Genomic DNA, 22,372 nt, shown 5'->3' with positions numbered 1-22,372 from the left:
CAGATGTTCCCAAACGCGGTCCTCAAGGCTCCCCAACAGTTCAGGTTTATGGAGCAGACACTATTTGTGCTTTGCTTCACCTCCAGCCCGAGGGCTCCAGTCTTCCCTGTCCCTGTGTATTCCCGACTCCTCAGTCATCACTGCCAGCAGCCCGTTACAACCGTCACAGGGAAACCAGCACAATAATCACAAGGGCTCATTGTCTTCAAACATTTTATTTCAAAACATAGATGAGGACCCAGGAAAGATGTCCCCCTGTTATATATCCTCTATATGTATAGTGTTATTTTCTAGTGTTATAATTAAATTCTCCTGCTTACATGTCCCACTGCAATAAATAGCACAACATAAAAAGAGCAAACACCTGGGGGGGTGTAAATAAATTATACAGGTATATCCAAAGTATACAGTGCAATAATGTTGGTTTTATAACCAGTTCTGTACGGTGTGGCAGCACAGATGGTATAATGGTTAGCGTTACAGCCTCACAGCACTGAGGTCATGGGTTCGATTCCCACCACAGCCCTAACTGTGTGGAGTTTGTATATTCTCCCTGTGCTTGCGTGAGTTTCCTCCGGGTGCTCCGGTTTTCATGTGTGCGCTATATAAATAACTGGTAATAAATAAATAATAACTCACTTGTGACTCACTATACACGGTCATGCGGGTTACCAGTGCACCCTGCAGGATGATAACATCACAAGTGGTCATGGTCCGTGTATGTTACTGGTGCCCCCTGCAGGTTGAGAATAACATCACAAGTGTTCATGGTCCATGTGTGTTACTGGTGCCCTCTGCAGGATGGTAATAACATAACAAGTGTTCAGGTCCGTGTATGGTACTGGTGCCCCCTGCAGCGGGGTAATAACATCACAAGTGTTCAGGGTCCGTGTATGTTACTGGTGCCCCCTGGAGGATGAGAATAACATCACGAGTATTCAAGATCCGTGTATGTTACTGGTACCCCCTGAAGTAGGATAGTAACATCACAAGTATTCTGGGTCCCTCTACCAGATGAGAGGAAGTTCACTTTAGATAAACTCTTATAATGCACAATGACTGGAAGAATTACAAATGGTCTGTACAATATTTGGTTAAAAGCTGAAGTTCTTCAGCAAAGAGTCTGTATTTGGTCGTAAAAATGTAATAACATTATTTTCTGCGTAGGATTATGATCTTGGTCCCTGAAATGAGCTTTGGCTGATTTAGTCCCCTACGTGGACTGTGGTGATTATAAGGTCTGTGTAGTGTACTCAGCAGCCACGGGTGCAGTTGCATACTCACCACTAGAGGGTAGCACAACATCATACACTACAACCAACCTGGACTTTCTACTGTGAAGACATACTGACCTATTACCAACACAACTGGTCATCCGGCCTGCGGCCTCTAGGCAGGACCACAGGAAGCACGGAATCGCTCTAGACCTCGGCTCCTAGGAAGGATCACTGGGTGCGGGGACATAGCTACAGTCACCGATTATTCGTACATACAGGATATGCAGGATCGGAGATCTGATCTCTTGCCGGCTCCACCATGTCCTCCCATTAGTCACCGGCTGAGACAGCCCATCCTTACCATGGTGGACAGGACGAGGGTGCATCAGTGCTAGGTTCCCTCCTAGATCCGCTTGTCCTCTGGTGGGGAGCAGATGAGAAGCTCTTTATTGCCAAAGTCCCACCAAGCCGTCATGTGAAAGCCCATATTGGAGAAGACCACCAGGTATTCCAGCAACGCGAACATGGTGTAGACTGTGGAAGAGAAGCAGAGCAGGTAGATAGGCAATAGGAAGACGACATAAGGAGAATGAGGTCGCAGGGACGGTGCTGTGATGGAGACTAAGGCCAGGATCGGAAGTCATAGAACACAGGGAGTATGGAAAGGGAACGTGGAGATAATCCTACTAGGATAATTAGGAGCACAGGACAGAGCTATGGATAAACCTGGGGACTCTAGGCCATGATGCCAGGACTAGAAGTCATAGAACAGAGGGAGGATGGAAAGGGAACGTGGAGATAATCCTAATAGAATAATTAGGAGCACAGGACAGAACAATGGATATAACTGGGGCCTCTAGGTCATGATGCTGGTTGGAGGAATCAACATATCTAGAACCCACAATCTTCCCATGAAGTCTGCCATTAAATCCCTCAGTGAAACAACTGAAGACTTTTATACTAACTGTAAAAATCTGAAAATAAATAAAACCCCGGTGCAGCCTTTCAGCGTCTGCCAGGTGCCTCCTACCTCCAGGTTCGCAGAACATATTATGGCGGATGTAAAACATCATGGAGACCACAAAGGCGAGAAGGTAGAACCAGAAAATTCGCTTTTTCCAGTTATATGATTTCCGCTCCTAGGTCAGAAAACATCACATCAGGAATAATTTATAGATTACCAATAAAATTGTAGAGTTATGGTAAAACATTCCTCAGTTAAACTATTTCTTTGAGGTCCATAGGGTCCACAGGATCTACCTTGGGGTATGTAGTTGGAGAGATCCATTGCACCAAACAGCTACAGCTTTAAAGCTCCCAGCATGCACTGGTCCTCCTCCCTATATACCCCGCCCCCTAGCCATAGGCATTCAGTTTGTAGACAAGCCTAAAGGCAAGAGCCAGAACCTGGAGAAGGAAGTACAATGTACACAAGAAACACAACATACGAAGAGGGAATCAGTGATACAAAAAGGCAAAGAACAGATCCCAACTGAGGCCAGGAGCGTCAGGACCTCGAAAAAAAAGCGTTAACTGAGGTATGTTATACCATAACTAATTTTCTTCAGGGTCCATAGGGTCCACAGGATCTACCTTGGGGACATCCTAAAGCAGTTTCCTTAAGGGTGGGGACGCTCCTGAGCAGAGAGGAGATTCCACCACCCAAAGGAAGCATCCTGGGAGGCAAAAGTATCAAATGCATAGAATTTGATAAAAGTAGGGATGGAAGACAAAGTGGCTGCCTTGCACAGCTATTCAGCCGGGGCGCCAATCTCTAAACGCCCACGACGGTCCGACAGACCGAGTAGAACGCTCCGTCTCCTTGTTAGGAACAGGGAGATCCGCCTGTATATAGACCTGAGAAATAGTCGTACGCAGCCAGCGAGCCAAAGTCTGTTTGTTTGCTGGCCAGCCTCGTTTGTGAAACCCATATAGCAAATCTGATTTCCTGATGGAGTTGGTATGATCCACGTAGATACGAAGAGCTCGAACCACATCCAGAGAAGCTTCACCTGTAGAAAGGTTTGAAGACTGAAAAGCCGGGACTACAATATCCTCATTCAGATGGAAACGGATACCACCTTCGGAAGGTAGCCCACCCTAGTACGAAGTACAGCTCTATTTTGATGAAAAATCAAATATGGAGAGCGACATGACAGTACTGCCAAGTCAGAAACTCTACGAGCTGAGGAGATAGCGAGGAGAAAAAGTGTCTTTGTTGTCAACCATCTTTCCACCTTATCCAAGGATTCAAAAAGGGGGAGCTTGCAGTGCCCTGAGAACAAAGGATAAATCACATGATGCTACCAGAGGGACAAACAGAGTTTGCAGTCGGAGAACCCGCTGCAAAAATATTCTTACATCTGCCAGGGGAGCAATTCTGTGCCGGAAAAAAAAAAACTGACAAAGCAGAAACCTGAACTCTCAAGGTAGCCAGGAGAAGACCCAAGTCTAATCCAGCCTGCAGAAAAGAAAGTACTCTTGAAACCCTTAGTGTCATATTTTCTGTGTGAACACCAACAAAAATATGAATGCCAAATCCTGTGATAGATGCGGGATGAAGCAGGGTTCCTTGCCCTCACTGTCTGGATCACAGAAGTGGGGAGAAACCTTTGGCCTTTAAGCCTCAATAGCCACGCCGTCAAAGCCAGCCGAGGTAAATCCGGATATAGGCAGGGACCCTACACTAGCAAATCTGGTTGTAGCGGCAGTGGAAGTGGACTGTCTATGGATAGACATGTCAGATCGGTGAACCAATGTCTCCTGGGCCAGACAGGAGCCATTAGTATTAACCTGCCACCTTCCTGCTTGAACTTTCTGATGACTTTTGGGAGGAGGAAGATTGGAGGAAACAGGTATGTCAACCTGAAGTCCCATCTCACCGCCAGAGCGTCCACGAAGGCGGCTGAGGGGTCCCTTGTTCTGGACCCGTACCTGGAGACCTTTTGGTTGTGGCGCGGCGCCATGAGGTCTACGTCTGGTAGTCCACACCTGTCCACCAGAAGTTGAAAGATGTCGGAATGAAGAGCCCATTCTCCGGCGTGTCTGTCCTGACAACTTAGGAAGTCCACTTCCCAGTTGAGGACTCCTGGGATGAATACTGTCGAGATTGCTGGAGGATGGCATTCTGGCCAAACCAGAACGTTTGCCACTTCCCTCATGGCTGCCGGACTTCATGTGCCTCCCTCATTATTGATGTAGGCCACTGTGGTCACGTTGTCGGACTGAAACTGGACAGGCCTGCCGTGAAGAATGGCCTGCGCCAGACTGAACACTCTGTGCACTGTACGAAGCTCCAAGATATTTAATCAGTAGGTGACTTTCCTGAATCGTCCACCTTCCCTGAAAGGTGTGATGACCTGTCACTGCTCCCCATCCTTGCAGACTTGCATCTGTGGTGAGGAATACCCAATCTGGGACCCATAATGGACAACCCTTGTCTAAATGAGTCATCTCCAGCCACCAAGCGAGGGAGAGCCGAACCTCTGGCAAGATGTGGATCCTCTGAGATTGTATCCGAAGTGCGCCATCTGCAGTTGGAGAAAGAGGACTTTTTCCAATTTATTATCCAGCCGTGCTCTTGTAAACAGACAAATGGTCATCTGAAGACGACAAAGTAACAACTCCTTCGATTGTGCTAATATCAGGAGGTTGTCCAAGCATGGCAGTATCCTGACCCCTTGTTGTCTGAGATGAGCCGTCATAACTGCCATTATCTTGGTAAATACCCGAGGGGCTGTGGCCAGCCCGAAGGGTAGATCCTGAAATTGGTAATGTTGCTGATCTACCACCAATCTCAGAAATCTTTGATGGTATCGTGCAATTGGAACATGCAGATATGCATTCTGTATGTCCAGGGAGACCATGAAATCTTTAGGCTCCATTGCCAGCATAATTGACCGTATGGTTTCCATACAGAATTTGTTCACATGGATGAATCTTTTGAGAGACTTCAGATTCAAGATACTGTAGGGTGATGTAACCCATTTGGTTTCTGATTCCATAATTTGAATAACCCCTTCACTGTTGCGTCACCGGAACGGGGATTATGACTCCTGACCTCAGGAGGGCCCCAATAGACTCCCGGAAGGCCGAGGACCCGAACGGGTCTAAAGACAGGGTTGTAACAACAAAACTTTGAGGGGGATGCCTCAGGAACGTGATGGCGTAACCTTGAGAGACCATCTCTCGAACCCAGGCATCTGTCATGGTCTGAGGCCTGAGAAAACTGTAGAAGCTAGCCTCCAACCCTGAGACCCCCCCAGGGGGAGGACAGCCCCTTTAGGCAGTGAGCTTACCACCCGGCTTGGAAGCAGGACACTTGATTGACCAGGATTTCTTCGTCTGCCGTTTCATGTGGGAAATATCCTTGCTAGATGAAGACTGTCCCTTTGCCCTATTCTGTGGACGAAAGGACCGAGCTGACGACTGCCTATATATAGGGGTAGTCGTAGATGGAATCTTAGCAGATTTAGATGTTGCCAGAGAAGACACTATGTCATCCAGCTCTGGTCCAAACAGTACCTTCCCAACAAAAAGCAAAGACTGCAGGGCCTTCTTGGAACCTGTATCCGCCTTCCAGATTTTTAGCCAAAGGGTTCTTCGAGCTGCAACCGAAGCTGACTATACCCTAGAAGCTAAGATACCTGCGTCAATGACCGCTTGCCCCATATACATAGCTGCTTCTCGCATCTGACAGAGGGAAGACAGCTGTTCTCTGGTAGCATTCGGCATGCTATCCTCCAGAGACTTTGTCCATTCTTCCATAGCCTTGGCCACCCACGCAACAGCCAAAGCTGGCCTGGTAATAGCCCCAGATAATGAAAACATGGATTTTAAATAGTTATCAAGTTTTCTATCTGTAACCTCTTACAATGAGGATGCTGCAGGAATGGGTAACGTAGAGCTCTTCATCAATCTAGTCACATGAGCATCTACCCATGGGGGAACTTCCCATTTGCTACATTCACCAAGTGCAAATGGGTATGGAGAGGTTAAATTCCTTGTAGCATGGAAATGCTTATTTGGAGTACACTATGCTTCAGTCATGAAATTCGTCAGTTGCTCAGACTGGGGGAAATAATCTTTAGCCACCTTCTGACACCTAAAGACCGGAGTCTTAGCTTTAGGAGGAGCCTCTATACTGAGGACAGATCTAACCGCTCTCACCAGAGAGGGGACATCCACAGAGGATTGATAGTGTGTGATGAGGAGGGTCAGAATCTTGAGACAACGTCTGAAGAGAACCTCTCTTATGCCCCTGCTTCTGTAATGCCCCTGGTCTATCCGCCTGTACCACCTGCTGAGGGGCTATAGCTGGCAGCATACTCTGACTAGAGTGATCAGAAGAATCCAACCAACAGGGATTCATAGGGGACATGTACATAGGAGGATGCAACTGAAATGGGTATCCCATAGCAGGAGGCAATATCGTGGCAGGAGCACGCGATGCTACGACCTTATCCACCATATGCGACAAAACCTACGACCAAGAAGCCACCCAGGATGGCTCTTGTGTTGGTGCAGGTGTACAAGATAGGAAAGCTGGCTGTTTGCAACAGGCACTACACAACTCATCTTGCACAAAATCCTGTTCAGACAGGCCTGCAAATCAGGATTTACACGATTTCAGCACAGGCTCATCCTTCTCTCCTTTACCTTCAGACAAGGCAAATGTGTGACAGGTATAAGGTATACAGTATAAATGCAAACAATTACTATTGCAAATTGACTCCAAATCAACTGACCAGCCCTGCAGGGATATTGGCAGGATATAGAGCGCTATATACCATACCCAGAGGAGAGGTATACATGGAGACAGAGCAGACCTCTGAGACACCAGCTTCAGCAGTACACACAAATGCGAACTGCGAGCGTCTCACACACGAGGTGGTCAGAAGTAGCAATCCAGAGGCGGGAATCCGTAACCAGAAGTTGCGTCCGGGTTGGGGGAGGAGCGGCCGGGGGGAGTGCCAATCTCCCCTAAGCTGCGATTTTGACAGCATGAGTACGTTGGCCTCACAGAAGTAGACGCTAACTAGTGCGTCTACTAACCATCCCCGGCAACAGAGTATATGGCCCCGGCCGCCTTAGCGAGTACACGTTACACGAGGCCTTCACCCGCAGCCGCCTCCGAAGCATCTCCTACAACGGAGGCCTTGACTGCGTTGCGCAACATTCCCTTCACGAGGAATCGCTTACCTGCCATCTCAGTGAATCCGATCGCAGTCCGGACCCCACCGTCGCCGCTAGCCAAGCCTCGCTGAGGCCCGCCGAAATCCCCAGGGCATATAGCAGCATAGGAGTTGCAGTACTTGCGCCAATTCGACGCTTAGAACCGCTAAAGTCAGAAGTTAAAAAAACTAAAAGTATATCATAAGAGAAAAAGCCTTGGATTGCCTAGGCAGTCCCGCTGTATAACAGGTGCGTCTGAATACTTGCCACGCACCACACAAAAAAACAAAATGCCTATGACTGAGGGCGGGTTACATAGGGAGGAGGACCAGTGCATTCTGGGAGCTTTAAAGCTGTAGCTGTTTGGTGCAAAGGATCTCTCCAACTACATACCCCAAGGTAGATCCTGTGAACACATTGGACCTTGAAGAAGGAAATATATTACACAACAAACGGGTGCTCCAGCATAAGGGGCAATGCCACCGTTTTGGATAGATGCCACCATCCCACCACATTCTTCTGTCTATAATTAATATTACCCCGATGCCAACTATTTACCAGCCAGGTCTATACTCCAATAACTTCACAGTTAAGAGGTCTCTTGTGTAACAAACAAGTCATAAAACGTCATCCTTACCTCAGCACTTACATATTTCTGGCATTTCCTCCATAGTAAGATGGTCATAATCATATACACGAGGGAAAACATCATAAAGAGTGCAAAAGAGAGCTGGTGTATCCCTGCAGAGACCGGAGAACGTCACATTAATCAGGGAATAAAGTACAAAGAAAGAAGATTCAGAACAGTGAGAATGGAGAATCAGAGAGGAGGAGGAGTATGGGGGGGAATATAACAGTGAGAATGGAGAATCAGAGAGGAGGAGGAGTATGGGGGGGAATATAACAGTGAGAATGGAGAATGAGAGAGGAGGAGGAGTATGGGGGGGAATATAACAGTGAGAATGGAGAATCAGAGAGGAGGAGGAGTATGGGGGGGAATATAACAGTGAGAATGGAGAATCAGAGAGGAGGAGGAGTATGGGGGGGAATATAACAGTGAGAATGGAGAATCAGAGAGGAGGAGGAGTATGGGGGGGAATATAACAGTGAGAATGGAGAATCAGAGAGGAGGAGGAGTATGGGGGGGAATATAACAGTGAGACTGGAGAATCAGAGAGGAGGAGGAGTATGGGAGGGAATATAACAGTGAGAATGGAGAATCAGAGAGGAGGAGGAGTATGGGGGGGAATATAACAGTGAGAATGGAGAATCAGAGAGGAGGAGGAGTATGGGGGGAATATAACAGTGAGAATGGAGAATCAGAGAGGAGGAGGAGTATGGGGGGAATAAAACAGTGAGAATGGAGAATCAGAGAGGAGGAGGAGTATGGGGGGGAATATAACAGTGAGAATGGAGAATCAGAGAGGAGGAGGAGTATGGGGGGGGAATATAACAGTGAGAATGGAGAATCAGAGAGGAGGAGGAGTATGGGGGGAATATAACAGTGAGAATGGAGAATCAGAGAGGAGGAGGAGTATGGGGGGGAATATAACAGTGAGACTGGAGAATCAGAGAGGAGGAGGAGTATGGGGGGGAATATAACAGTGAGACTGGAGAATCAGAGAGGAGGAGGAGTATGGGGGGGAATATAACAGTGAGACTGGAGAATCAGAGAGGAGGAGGAGTATGGGGGGGAATATAACAGTGAGACTGGAGAATCAGAGAGGAGGAGGAGTATGGGGGGGAATATAACAGTGAGACTGGAGAATCAGAGAGGAGGAGGAGTATGGGGGGGAATATAACAGTGAGACTGGAGAATCAGAGAGGAGGAGGAGTATGGGGGGGAATATAACAGTGAGACTGGAGAATCAGAGAGGAGGAGGAGTATGGGGGGGAATATAACAGTGAGACTGGAGAATCAGAGAGGAGGAGGAGTATGGGGGGAATATAACAGTGAGACTGGAGAATCAGAGAGGAGGAGGAGTATGGGGGGAATATAACAGTGAGACTGGAGAATCAGAGAGGAGGAGGAGTATGGGGGGGAATATAACAGTGAGACTGGAGAATCAGAGAGGAGGAGGAGTATGGGGGGGAATATAACAGTGAGACTGGAGAATCAGAGAGGAGGAGGAGTATGGGGGGGAATATAACAGTGAGACTGGAGAATCAGAGAGGAGGAGGAGTATGGGGGGGAATATAACAGTGAGACTGGAGAATCAGAGAGGAGGAGGAGTATGGGGGGGAATATAACAGTGAGACTGGAGAATCAGAGAGGAGGAGGAGTATGGGGGGAATATAACAGTGAGACTGGAGAATCAGAGAGGAGGAGGAGTATGGGGGGAATATAACAGTGAGACTGGAGAATCAGAGAGGAGGAGGAGTATGGGGGGAATATAACAGTGAGAATGGAGAATCAGAGAGGAGGAGGAGTATGGGGGGGGGGAATATAACAATGAGAATGGAGAATCAGAGAGGAGGAGGAGTATGGGGGGGGGGAATATAACAATGAGAATGGAGAATCAGAGAGGAGGAGGAGTATGGGGGGGGGAATATAACAATGAGAATGGAGAATCAGAGAGGAGGAGGAGTATGGGGGGGGGAATATAACAGTGAGAATGGAGAATCAGAGAGGAGGAGGAGTATGGGGGAGAATATAACAGTGAGAATGGAGAATCAGAGAGGAGGAGGAGTATGCGGGGAATATAACAGTGAGAATGGAGAATCAGAGAGGAGGAGGAGTATGGGGGGGAATATAACAGTGAGAATGGAGAATCAGAGAGGAGGAGGAGTATGGGGGGGAATATAACAGTGAGAATGGAGAATCAGAGAGGAGGAGGAGTATGGGGGGAATATAACAGTGAGAATGGAGAATCAGAGAGGAGGAGGAGTATGGGGGGGAATATAACAGTGAGAATGGAGAATCAGAGAGGAGGAGGAGTATGGGGGGAATAAAACAGTGAGAATGGAGAATCAGAGAGGAGGAGGAGTATGGGGGGGAATATAACAGTGAGAATGGAGAATCAGAGAGGAGGAGGAGTATGGGGGGGAATATAACAGTGAGAATGGAGAATCAGAGAGGAGGAGGAGTATGGGGGGAATATAACAGTGAGAATGGAGAATCAGAGAGGAGGAGGAGTATGGGGGGGAATATAACAGTGAGACTGGAGAATCAGAGAGGAGGAGGAGTATGGGGGGGAATATAACAGTGAGACTGGAGAATCAGAGAGGAGGAGGAGTATGAGGGGGAATATAACAGTGAGACTGGAGAATCAGAGAGGAGGAGGAGTATGGGGGGGGAATATAACAGTGAGAATGGAGAATCAGAGAGGAGGAGGAGTATGGGGGGAATATAACAGTGACACTGTAGAATCAGAGAGGAGGAGGAGTATGGAGGGGAATATAACAGTGACACTGGAGAATGAGAGAGGAGGAGGAGTATGGGGGGGAATATAACAGTGAGACTGGAGAATCAGAGAGGAGGAGGAGTATGGGGGGAATATAACAGTGAGAATGGAGAATGAGAGAGGAGGAGGAGTATGGGGGGGAATATGACAGTGAGAATGGAGAATCAGAGAGGAGGAGGAGTATGGGGGGAATATAACAGTGAGAATGGAGAATCAGAGAGGAGGAGGAGTATGGGGGGGAATATAACAGTGAGACTGGAGAATCAGAGAGGAGGAGGAGTATGGGGGGGAATATAACAGTGAGACTGGAGAATCAGAGAGGAGGAGGAGTATGGGGGGGAATATAACAGTGAGACTGGAGAATCAGAGAGGAGGAGGAGTATGGGGGGGAATATAACAGTGAGACTGGAGAATCAGAGAGGAGGAGGAGTATGGGGGGGAATATAACAGTGAGAATGGAGAATCAGAGAGGAGGAGGAGTATGGGGGGGAATATAACAGTGAGAATGGAGAATCAGAGAGGAGGAGGAGTATGGGGGGGAATATAACAGTGAGAATGGAGAATCAGAGAGGAGGAGGAGTATGGGGGGGAATATAACAGTGAGAATGGAGAATCAGAGAGGAGGAGGAGTATGGGGGGGAATATAACAGTGAGAATGGGGAATCAGAGAGGAGGAGGAGTATGGGGGGGAATATAACAGTGAGAATGGAGAATCAGAGAGGAGGAGGAGTATGGGGGGGAATATAACAGTGAGAATGGAGAATCAGAGAGGAGGAGGAGTATGGGGGAGAATATAACAGTGAGAATGGAGAATCAGAGAGGAGGAGGAGTATGGGGGGAATATAACAGTGAGAATGGAGAATCAGAGAGGAGGAGAAGTATGGGGGGAATATAACAGTGAGAATGGAGAATCAGAGAGGAGGAGAAGTATGGGGGGAATATAACAGTGAGAATGGAGAATCAGAGAGGAGGAGGAATATGGGGGGGAATATAACAGTGAGAATGGAGAATCAGAGAGGAGGAGGAATATGGGGGGGAATATAACAGTGAGAATGGAGAATCAGAGAGGAGGAATATGGGGGGGAATATAACAGTGAGAATGGAGAATCAGAGAGGAGGAGAAGTATGGGGGGAATATAACAGTGAGAATGGAGAATCAGAGAGGAGGAGAAGTATGGGGGGAATATAACAGTGAGAATGGAGAATCAGAGAGGAGGAGAAGTATGGGGGAGAATATAACAGTGAGAATGGAGAATCAGAGAGGAGGAGAAGTATGGGGGGAATATAACAGTGAGAATGGAGAATCAGAGAGGAGGAGGAGTATGGGGGGGAATATAACAGTGAGAATGGAGAATCAGAGAGGAGGAGGAGTATGGGGGAGAATATAACAGTGAGAATGGAGAATCAGAGAGGAGGAGGAGTATGGGGGGGAATATAACAGTGAGAATGGAGAATCAGAGAGGAGGAGGAGTATGGGGGGGAATATAACAGTGAGAATGGAGAATCAGAGAGGAGGAGGAGTATGGGGGGGAATATAACAGTGAGAATGGAGAATCAGAGAGGAGGAGGAGTATGGGGGGGAATATAACAGTGAGAATGGAGAATCAGAGAGGAGGAGGAGTATGGGGGGAATATAACAGTGAGAATGGAGAATCAGAGAGGAGGAGGAGTATGGGGGGAATATAACAGTGAGACTGGAGAATCAGAGAGGAGGAGGAGTATGGGGGGGAATATAACAGTGAGACTGGAGAATCAGAGAGGAGGAGGAGTATGGGGGGGAATATAACAGTGAGACTGGAGAATCAGAGAGGAGGAGGAGTATGGGGGGGAATATAACAGTGAGACTGGAGAATCAGAGAGGAGGAGGAGTATGGGGGGGAATATAACAGTGAGAATGGAGAATCAGAGAGGAGGAGGAGTATGGGGGGGAATATAACAGTGAGACTGGAGAATCAGAGAGGAGGAGGAGTATGGGGGGAATATAACAGTGAGACTGGAGAATCAGAGAGGAGGAGGAGTATGGGGGGAATATAACAGTGAGACTGGAGAATGAGAGAGGAGGAGGAGTATGGGGGAATATAACAGTGAGACTGGAGAATCAGAGAGGAGGAGGAGTATGGGGGGGAATATAACAGTGAGACTGGAGAATCAGAGAGGAGGAGGAGTATGGGGGGGAATATAACAGTGAGACTGGAGAATCAGAGAGGAGGAGGAGTATGGGGGGGAATATAACAGTGAGAATGGAGAATCAGAGAGGAGGAGGAGTATGGGGGGGAATATAACAGTGAGAATGGAGAATCAGAGAGGAGGAGAAGTATGGGGGGGAATATAACAGTGAGAATGGAGAATCAGAGAGGAGGAGGAGTATGGGGGGGAATATAACAGTGAGAATGGAGAATCAGAGAGGAGGAGGAGTATGGGGGGGAATATAACAGTGAGAATGGAGAATCAGAGAGGAGGAGGAGTATGGGGGGGAATATAACAGTGAGAATGGAGAATCAGAGAGGAGGAGGAGTATGGGGGGGAATATAACAGTGAGAATGGAGAATCAGAGAGGAGGAGGAGTATGGGGGGGAATATAACAGTGAGAATGGAGAATCAGAGAGAAGGAGGAGTATGGGGGGAATATAACAGTGAGAATGGAGAATCAGAGAGGAGGAGGAGTATGGGGGGGAATATAACAGTGAGAATGGAGAATCAGAGAGGAGGAGGAGTATGGGGGGGAATATAACAGTGAGAATGGAGAATCAGAGAGGAGGAGGAGTATGGGGGGGAATATAACAGTGAGAATGGAGAATCAGAGAGGAGGAGGAGTATGGGGGAGAATATAACAGTGAGAATGGAGAATCAGAGAGGAGGAGGAGTATGGGGGGGAATATAACAGTGAGAATGGAGAATCAGAGAGGAGGAGGAGTATGGGGGGGAATATAACAGTGAGAATGGAGAATCAGAGAGGAGGAGGAGTATGGGGGGGAATATAACAGTGAGAATGGAGAATCAGAGAGGAGGAGAAGTATGGGGGGAATATAACAGTGAGAATGGAGAATCAGAGAGGAGGAGAAGTATGGGGGGGAATATAACAGTGAGAATGGAGAATCAGAGAGGAGGAGGAGTATGGGGGGGAATATAACAGTGAGAATGGAGAATCAGAGAGGAGGAGGAGTATGGGGGGGAATATAACAGTGAGAATGGAGAATCAGAGAGGAGGAGGAGTATGGGGGGGAATATAACAGTGAGAATGGAGAATCAGAGAGGAGGAGGAGTATGGGGGGAATATAACAGTGAGAATGGAGAATCAGAGAGGAGGAGGAGTATGGGGGGGAATATAACAGTGAGAATGGAGAATCAGAGAGGAGGAGGAGTATGGGGGGGGAATATAACAGTGAGAATGGAGAATCAGAGAGGAGGAGGAGTATGGGGGGAATATAACAGTGAGAATGGAGAATCAGAGAGGAGGAGGAATATGGGGGGGAATATAACAGTGAGAATGGAGAATCAGAGAGGAGGAGGAGTATGGGGGAGAATATAACAGTGAGAATGGAGAATCAGAGAGGAGGAGGAGTATGGGGGGGAATATAACAGTGAGACTGGAGAATCAGAGAGGAGGATGAGTATATGGGGAATATAACAGTGAGAATGGAGAATCAGAGAGGAGGAGGAGTATGGGGGGAATATAACAGTGAGAATGGAGAATCAGAGAGGAGGAGAAGTATGGGGGGAATATAACAGTGAGAATGGAGAATCAGAGAGGAGGAGTATGGGGGGAATATAACAGTGAGAATGGAGAATCAGAGAGGAGGAGAAGTATGGGGGGGAATATAACAGTGAGAATGGAGAATCAGAGAGGAGGAGAAGTATGGGGGGGAATATAACAGTGAGAATGGAGAATCAGAGAGGAGGAGGAGTATGGGGGGGAATATAACAGTGAGAATGGAGAATCAGAGAGGAGGAGGAGTATGGGGGGGAATATAACAGTGAGAATGGAGAATCAGAGAGGAGGAGGAGTATGGGGGGGAATATAACAGTGAGAATGGAGAATCAGAGAGGAGGAGGAGTATGGGGGGAATATAACAGTGAGAATGGAGAATCAGAGAGGAGGAGGAGTATGGGGGGGAATATAACAGTGAGAATGGAGAATCAGAGAGGAGGAGGAGTATGGGGGGGGAATATAACAGTGAGAATGGAGAATCAGAGAGGAGGAGGAGTATGGGGGGGAATATAACAGTGAGAATGGAGAATCAGAGAGGAGGAGGAATATGGGGGGGAATATAACAGTGAGAATGGAGAATCAGAGAGGAGGAGGAGTATGGGGGAGAATATAACAGTGAGAATGGAGAATCAGAGAGGAGGAGGAGTATGGGGGGGAATATAACAGTGAGACTGGAGAATCAGAGAGGAGGATGAGTATATGGGGAATATAACAGTGAGAATGGAGAATCAGAGAGGAGGAGGAGTATGGGGGGAATATAACAGTGAGAATGGAGAATCAGAGAGGAGGAGTATGGGGGGGAATATAACAGTGAGAATGGAGAATCAGAGAGGAGGAGGAGTATGGGGGAGAATATAACAGTGAGAATGGAGAATCAGAGAGGAGGAGGAGTATGGGGGGAGAATATAACAGTGAGAATGGAGAATCAGAGAGGAGGAGGAGTATGGGGGGGAATATAACAGTGAGAATGGAGAATCAGAGAGGAGGAGGAGTATGGGGGGGAATATAACAGTGAGAATGGAGAATCAGAGAGGAGGAGAAGTATGGGGGGAATATAACAGTGAGAATGGAGAATCAGAGAGGAGGAGGAATATGGGGGGGAATATAACAGTGAGAATGGAGAATCAGAGAGGAGGAGAAGTATGGGGGGAATATAACAGTGAGAATGGAGAATCAGAGAGGAGGAGAAGTATGGGGGGAATATAACAGTGAGAATGGAGAATCAGAGAGGAGGAGTATGGGGGGGAATATAACAGTGAGAATGGAGAATCAGAGAGGAGGAGTATGGGGGGGAATATAACAATGAGAATGGAGAATCAGAGAGGAGGAGGAGTATGGGGGAGAATATAACAGTGAGAATGGAGAATCAGAGAGGAGGAGGAGTATGGGGGGGAATATAACAGTGAGAATGGAGAATCAGAGAGGAGGAGAAGTATGGGGGGAATATAACAGTGAGAATGGAGAATCAGAGAGGAGGAGGAGTATGGGGGGGAATATAACAGTGAGAATGGAGAATCAGAGAGGAGGAGAAGTATGGGGGGAATATAACAGTGAGAATGGAGAATCAGAGAGGAGGAGGAGTATGGGGGGGAATATAACAGTGAGAATGGAGAATCAGAGAGGAGGAGGAGTATGGGGGGGAATATAACAGTGAGAATGGAGAATCAGAGAGGAGGAGGAGTATGGGGGGGAATATAACAGTGAGAATGGAGAATCAGAGAGGAGGAGGAGTATGGGGGGGAATATAACGGTGAGAATGGAGAATCAGAGAGGAGGAGGAGTATGGGGGGGAATATAACAGTGAGAATGGAGAATCAGAGAGGAGGAGGAGTATGGGGGGGAATATAACAGTGAGAATGGAGAATCAGAGAGGAGGAGGAGTATGGGGGGGGAATATAACAGTGAGAATGGAGAATCAGAGAGGAGGAGGAGTATGGGGGGGGAATATAACAGTGAGAATGGAGAATCAGAGAGGAGGAGGAGTATGGGGGGAATATAACAGTGAGAATGGAGAATCAGAGAGGAGGAGGAGTATGGGGGGGAATATAACAGTGAGAATGGAGAATCAGAGAGGAGGAGGAGTATGGGGGGAATATAACAGTGAGACTGGAGAATCAGAGAGGAGGAGTATGGGGGGGAATATAACAGTGAGAATGGAGAATCAGAGAGGAGGAGGAGTATGGGGGAATATAACAGTGAGAATGGAGAATCAGAGAGGAGGAGGAGTATGGGGGGGAATATAACAGTGAGAATGGAGAATCAGAGAGGAGGAGGAGTATGGGGGGGAATATAACAGTGAGAATGGAGAATCAGAGAGGAGGAGGAGTATGGGGGGAATATAACAGTGAGAATGGAGAATCAGAGAGAGGAGGAGGAGTATGGGGGGGAATATAACAGTGAGAATGGAGAATGAGAGAGGAGGAGGAGTATGGGGGGGAATATAACAGTGAGAATGGAGAATCAGAGAGGAGGAGGAGTATGGGGGGAATATAACAGTGAGAATGGAGAATCAGAGAGGAGGAGGAGTATGGGGGGAATAAAACAGTGAGAATGGAGAATCAGAGAGGAGGAGGAGTATGGGGGGGAATATAACAGTGAGAATGGAGAATCAGAGAGGAGGAGGAGTATGGGGGGGAATATAACAGTGAGAATGGAGAATCAGAGAGGAGGAGGAGTATGGGGGGAATATAACAGTGAGAATGGAGAATCAGAGAGGAGGAGGAGTATGGGGGAATATAACAGTGAGAATGGAGAATCAGAGAGGAGGAGGAGTATGGGGGGGAATATAACAGTGAGAATGGAGAATGAGAGAGGAGGAGGAGTATGGGGGGGAATATAACAGTGAGACTGGAGAATGAGAGAGGAGGAGGAGTATGGGGGAATATAACAGTGAGACTGGAGAATCAGAGAGGAGGAGGAGTATGGGGGGAATATAACAGTGAGAATGGAGAATGAGAGAGGAGGAGGAGTATGGGGGGAATATAACAGTGAGAATGGAGAATGAGAGAGGAGGAGGAGTATGGGGGGGAATATGACAGTGAGAATGGAGAATCAGAGAGGAGGAGGAGTATGGGGGGGAATATAACAGTGAGAATGGAGAGCGGGAATATTATGAGTAAGTAGAGGGGATCTGGGAGATACAAATAGTGAGGGAGAAGTGGAAAGGAATCAGGAATGACCTCACTGGAATAACTAATGATTGTGGATGATGGGAACCATCACACAGAAGGTCAGAGGGCTGGAGTGACTGGTCTCACCCTGGTTCTCATTGGAAGAGATGTAGGTGAGCAGCAGGAGGGTGACAATCTCCAGCACATTGAAGAGGAAGTTGATGTGAGATAGGGCGGAGGAGCTGCCGATTTCTTGGTAGAAGTTGAGGTAAGCCACCGCTACCAGGAGACGGGGGGCAGAGTGCAGACCGATACATAACCTCCAGATGTATCTCTGTGGGGTCACACCTCCAATCGCAGCACTGATTGATGGCAGGTAATTAGGAACCTTTCAAAAAGTCAATGAGAGAGGGTCAACTTTACAGTGACGACAGACAGCAATGATATCCTCTCCCATTATATTCATACTTGTGCCTCATCTGTTACCATATAGTGACACAGGGCATGTTCTGCTAGTGTAACATTATATCTCTGGTCATCAGCTGCTGTGACATAAAGAGTTCCAATGTATGGGTCCTCGCCATGCTGTGCACATAAAGCATGGGTAGGCTCTCATCCCACAGAGCGTCTCTATACCATGCTGGCACCATGCACCACCACAGAGCGTCTCTATACCATGCTGGCACCATGCACCACCACAGAGCATCTCTATACTATGCTGGCACCACCACAGAGCGTCTCTATACCATGCTGGCACCATGCACCACCACAGAGCGTCTCTATACCATGCTGGCACCATGCACCACCACAGAGCGTCTCTATACCATGCTGGCACCATGCACCACCACAGAGCGTCTCTATACCATGCTGGCACCATGCACCACCACAGAGCGTCTCTATACCATGCTGGCACCATGCACCACCACAGAGCGTCTCTATACCATGCTGGCACCATGCACCACCACAGAGCATCTCTATACCATGCTGGCACCATGCACCACCACAGAGCGTCTCTATACCATGCTGGCACCATGCACTACCACAGAGCGTCTCTATACCATGCTGGCACCATGCAACCCACACCAGCTTTGAGTTTTTTGCCATTCACACATCTACATCTCAGGTGCCCACTCTCATGTCACCATGCCTGCTGCCACCCACCTGCTGAATGCACAAGTCAGAACACTGTGCCACACTGTGGCGTTACCCGCTCCCTGCATTATACCCCTGGTAACAGCGCTCACCCCGCAGTGCGTGGCAGTCGTCTCACTGAAATCAAACAGCAGCGACAGGATAACACAGGAGATGAAACCAAAGAGAGGAAGGCAGACCGTGCCCACTGCGAAGGTGGTGAATCTCAGGCTGAAGAGCGAGCCACCCCCACGCTCCGGGGGCATTGTCAGGGGCAGATGTGGCATCCTGGACCTAAAATTCATAACATAATACTAGTACATAATAATAATGATAAAGCAGCTGGGGGGAGAATGAGCAGAATATAGAGCCCATGTCTGACTCTGCCACCAGCTGAATAGCTCGCTGTATGAAGACCAGATATACCAGCTGCCAATTAGGCGGCAGCGGCTGTAGGGGAGAGCGAGGCAGCACCCAGGGGTGGGGCTGGATTCAGCATAAACATCTTACTAAGGAAGGGAGCCTGGGGAGAGACAGAGCCAGTCTGACAACATTACCCAGCAGCTGCAGGAGGAGGCGGACATACTGCCGACTGTAACCACTTCTCATCCTCTACCGACAATATAATATATATATATTCCCCACTGACTGACACTCACCCGGTGCCTCGGTACCTCCACACTACATCTCAGCAAGTTCACACGATGTCTCACCCGACGTCCGCACAATATTTATCTGCCCCAAGACTACTGTAATAGAACCAGACATCGAGGGGAACATCCTATGAACTTGCTGAGATGTTTCAATAATTTGCAACCTAAGCACTAAACAGTGATTGCTGCTCCTATTTATCTCCACTGCTGGGAATAACTCTGGATTGTATGGTTTATAGAACGTGCAGTAGGGATGGACATCAGTAGGCCACCATCATGATAGCTGGGCTTCCACCATCAAAAGTTTTCATGTGATGGTAACCAACCATGGGGCATATTCAATTACCCGCGAAAAGTCCCGTACTTATCGCATGCTGCACTTTTCGCCGACTTCACGTGTTTTTGCCGCAGAAACTTATCATGCGCGCCCCCGCTATTCGCCGTATTCAATTCCAAAGGACGCAAAAACGCATCCCAGCAAAACTCAAACATGCGAAAAAGTGCTGTCAGTTTTAGGGAAATCAGCCTGACACCCCCCAAAAGATGCCCTAACATTGGGGATCAGTATAAATGTCCCCGATTAGCCCCCCTGGAGCTATCTGGGGTATTTAAGTGCTTGCAATTGCCTCTATATGGCATCTTTGCACAAGGGGTGAAGAATAGCATTTAGCATTTTGTTTTTGTAGGAAATAACTAGTCCCAGCAAATTTGGGGTACATGAAAATGGGCGTAAGCGTGGTTTAAAATTGCTAAAGTGAAGTTTTAAAAAGAGCACCATCAGCAAGCACCTGCAATCCAAAAAAACACCTCCCCCATAGTTGCAGACCCCCCAAAAGCTTATTTTGCTAGCTTAAGTATGAACCCCAACGTTGTACTTTTTTGCCCCCTTTTCCAAAGTCATTTTTTGGGGGGATCTTTTTGATGCAGTTAACCTTCGGGGGCTGTCAAGGGTGCAGGGTGGTTTCCGCACCTTTGCACCCCAAAACCACAATTCTGCAATAGGAGAATCTTTTTCGCCTATTACATTGCATTGCGCTTTTGCGCCGGTGAACTCTTTGGAATTGAATATGGAGGAAACTGTCACACCGGCGAAAAGTCGCAACCGGCAATAATTTTTTAGACTTTTCGCCGCTAATTGAATACGGCCCCATATTTATATGATTAACGCATGCTCAATAGTACCCCGTGGCCGTACCTGATGTTGAACAGCTTTTAACATCGTACGACCATAGCAACAGTGACCCGGGTGTAATGAGAGAAGGGCAGCAGTGACCCGGGGGCAGTGGGGGAAGGGCAGTAGTTACCCATGGGGCAGTGGGAGAAGGGCAGCAGTGGCCCGGGTGCAGACCCTCTGAGGGTATGCGGGTGTGATGGGAGAAGGATAGCACTTACCCGGGGGGTCAGTGGAAGAAGGGGATCACTTACACGAAAGGGGGGGGGGCAGTGAGAGAAGGGAATCAGTAACCCCGGGAGTGGGTAGTGGGAGTTTGAAGCAGTTACCCAGTTACCCTGGGGGAAGGGGTATTGGGAGAATTGAAGCAGTTACCCTGGGGAGGGGGGGGGGCAGTGGGAGAAAGGAAGCAGTAAACCCAGGGGGGGCGCAGTGGGAGAAGGGAAGCAGCGACCCCGGGGGGGGCAGTGGGAGAAAGGAAGCAGTAAACCCAGGGGGGGCGCAGTGGGAGAAGGGAAGCAGCGACCCCGGGAGGGGGGCAGTGGGAGAAGGGAAGCAGCGACCCCGGGGGGGGGGGGGCAGTTGGAGAAGGGAAGCAGCGACCCCGGGGGGGGGGCAGTGGGAGAAGGGAAGCAGCAACCCCGGGGGGGGGGGGCAGTGGGAGAAGGGAAGCAGCGACCCCGGGGGGGGGAGGGGCAGTGGGAGAAGGGAAGCAGCGACCCCGAGGGGGGAGGGGCAGTGGGAGAAGGGAAGCAGCGACCCCGGGGGGGCAGTGGGAGAAGGGAAGCAGCGACCCCGGGGGGGAGGGGCAGTGGGAGAAGGGAAGCAGCGACCCCGGGGGGGGGGCAGTGGGATAAGGGAAGCAGTGATCCGGGGGGGGGGGCAGTGGGAGGAGGGAAGCAACGACCCTGGGGGGAGGGCAGTAGGAGAAGGGTAGCAGATAATCCGGGAGCAGTGGGAGAAGAAAAGGGAAGCAGTTACCCGGGGAGGGGGCAGTAGGAGAGGGGAAGCAGTTACCCCGGGGGCAGTGGGAGAAGAAAAGGGAAGCAATTACCCGGGGAGGGGGCAGTAGGAGAGGGGAAGCAGTTACCCCGGGGGCAGTGGGAGAAGGGAAACAGTAAGCTGGTGACCATTACCTGGAGACAGAACTTCAGCAGAGTCCTATGATTATAACAACAGGTGGAATCCAGGCCTGGAAGCCATCTTACTACACCCACTGGCACTGACACTCCGCTATCTTCATGTTAATTCTTATCCCTCGCACTTGATCTCCTTCTCCATGTAGGAGCTGATTATTCCAGGAGGATAAACTGGAAGTATATAATGGGCCCGAGCGCTATGCTGATGGCATTTCCGGGTGTACTAAGATGGCGGCGGGTCACATGACTCACTGCCTCCAATAAATAACATGCATAGCGGATACACTATTTACTGTGTGATTTGTCTCATGCTCCAGGTCTCCGGAAACATGGCCGCCCTCACCACCTGTCATCTGCTGCTGCCCACCCCAGCCCTGGCCTGCAATACCCTCTGACAGCTGCCAGTCTGCAGGAGGAGTGGACTGTGTATTATCTGCTGTGGGTACTGCAGGAGGAGTGGGCTGTGTATTATCTGCTGTGGGTACTGCAGGAGGAGTGGACTGTGTATTATCTGCTGTGAGTTCTGCAGGAGGAGTGGGCTGTGTATTATCTGCTGTGAGTTCTGCAGGAGGAGTGGGCTGTGTATTATCTGCTGTGAGTACTGCAGGAGGAGTGGGCTGTGTATTATCTGCTGTGAGTACTGCAGGAGGAGTGGGCTGTGTAT

The 22,372-nt window shown here is 48.8% G+C and overlaps 1 protein-coding gene across 2 annotated transcripts; it reads right to left on the bottom strand.

The window, feature by feature from the left end:
- Window positions 1-209: 209 nt before the first annotated feature.
- PGAP2 (post-GPI attachment to proteins 2) lies at window positions 210-21,919 on the bottom strand. Of its 2 annotated transcripts, none has more exons than XM_088466071.1 (6): window positions 21,706-21,919; window positions 18,859-19,039; window positions 17,762-18,002; window positions 8,029-8,132; window positions 2,248-2,356; window positions 210-1,751 (listed from the first exon to the last, which is right to left on the bottom strand). In XM_088466071.1, exons 2-6 carry the CDS (start codon window positions 19,030-19,032, stop codon window positions 1,621-1,623), a joined length of 759 nt encoding a protein of 252 aa, XP_088322197.1. In that variant the 5' UTR covers window positions 19,033-19,039; window positions 21,706-21,919; the 3' UTR covers window positions 210-1,620. The 2 variants fall into 2 exon arrangements, with proteins under 2 accessions (XP_088322197.1, XP_088322198.1); XM_088466072.1 differs by having other exon boundaries at window positions 8,041-8,132.
- Window positions 21,920-22,372: the final 453 nt, after the last annotated feature.

Source organism: Taudactylus pleione, unplaced genomic scaffold (assembly GCF_031769625.1).
Source record: "Taudactylus pleione unplaced genomic scaffold, aTauple2 ptg002403l, whole genome shotgun sequence".
In the NCBI taxonomy this organism is placed as follows: Eukaryota; Metazoa; Chordata; class Amphibia; order Anura; family Myobatrachidae; genus Taudactylus; species Taudactylus pleione.
The sequence above is the reverse complement of the archived record's forward strand: the minus strand, read 5'-3'. Positions and strand labels throughout refer to the sequence as shown.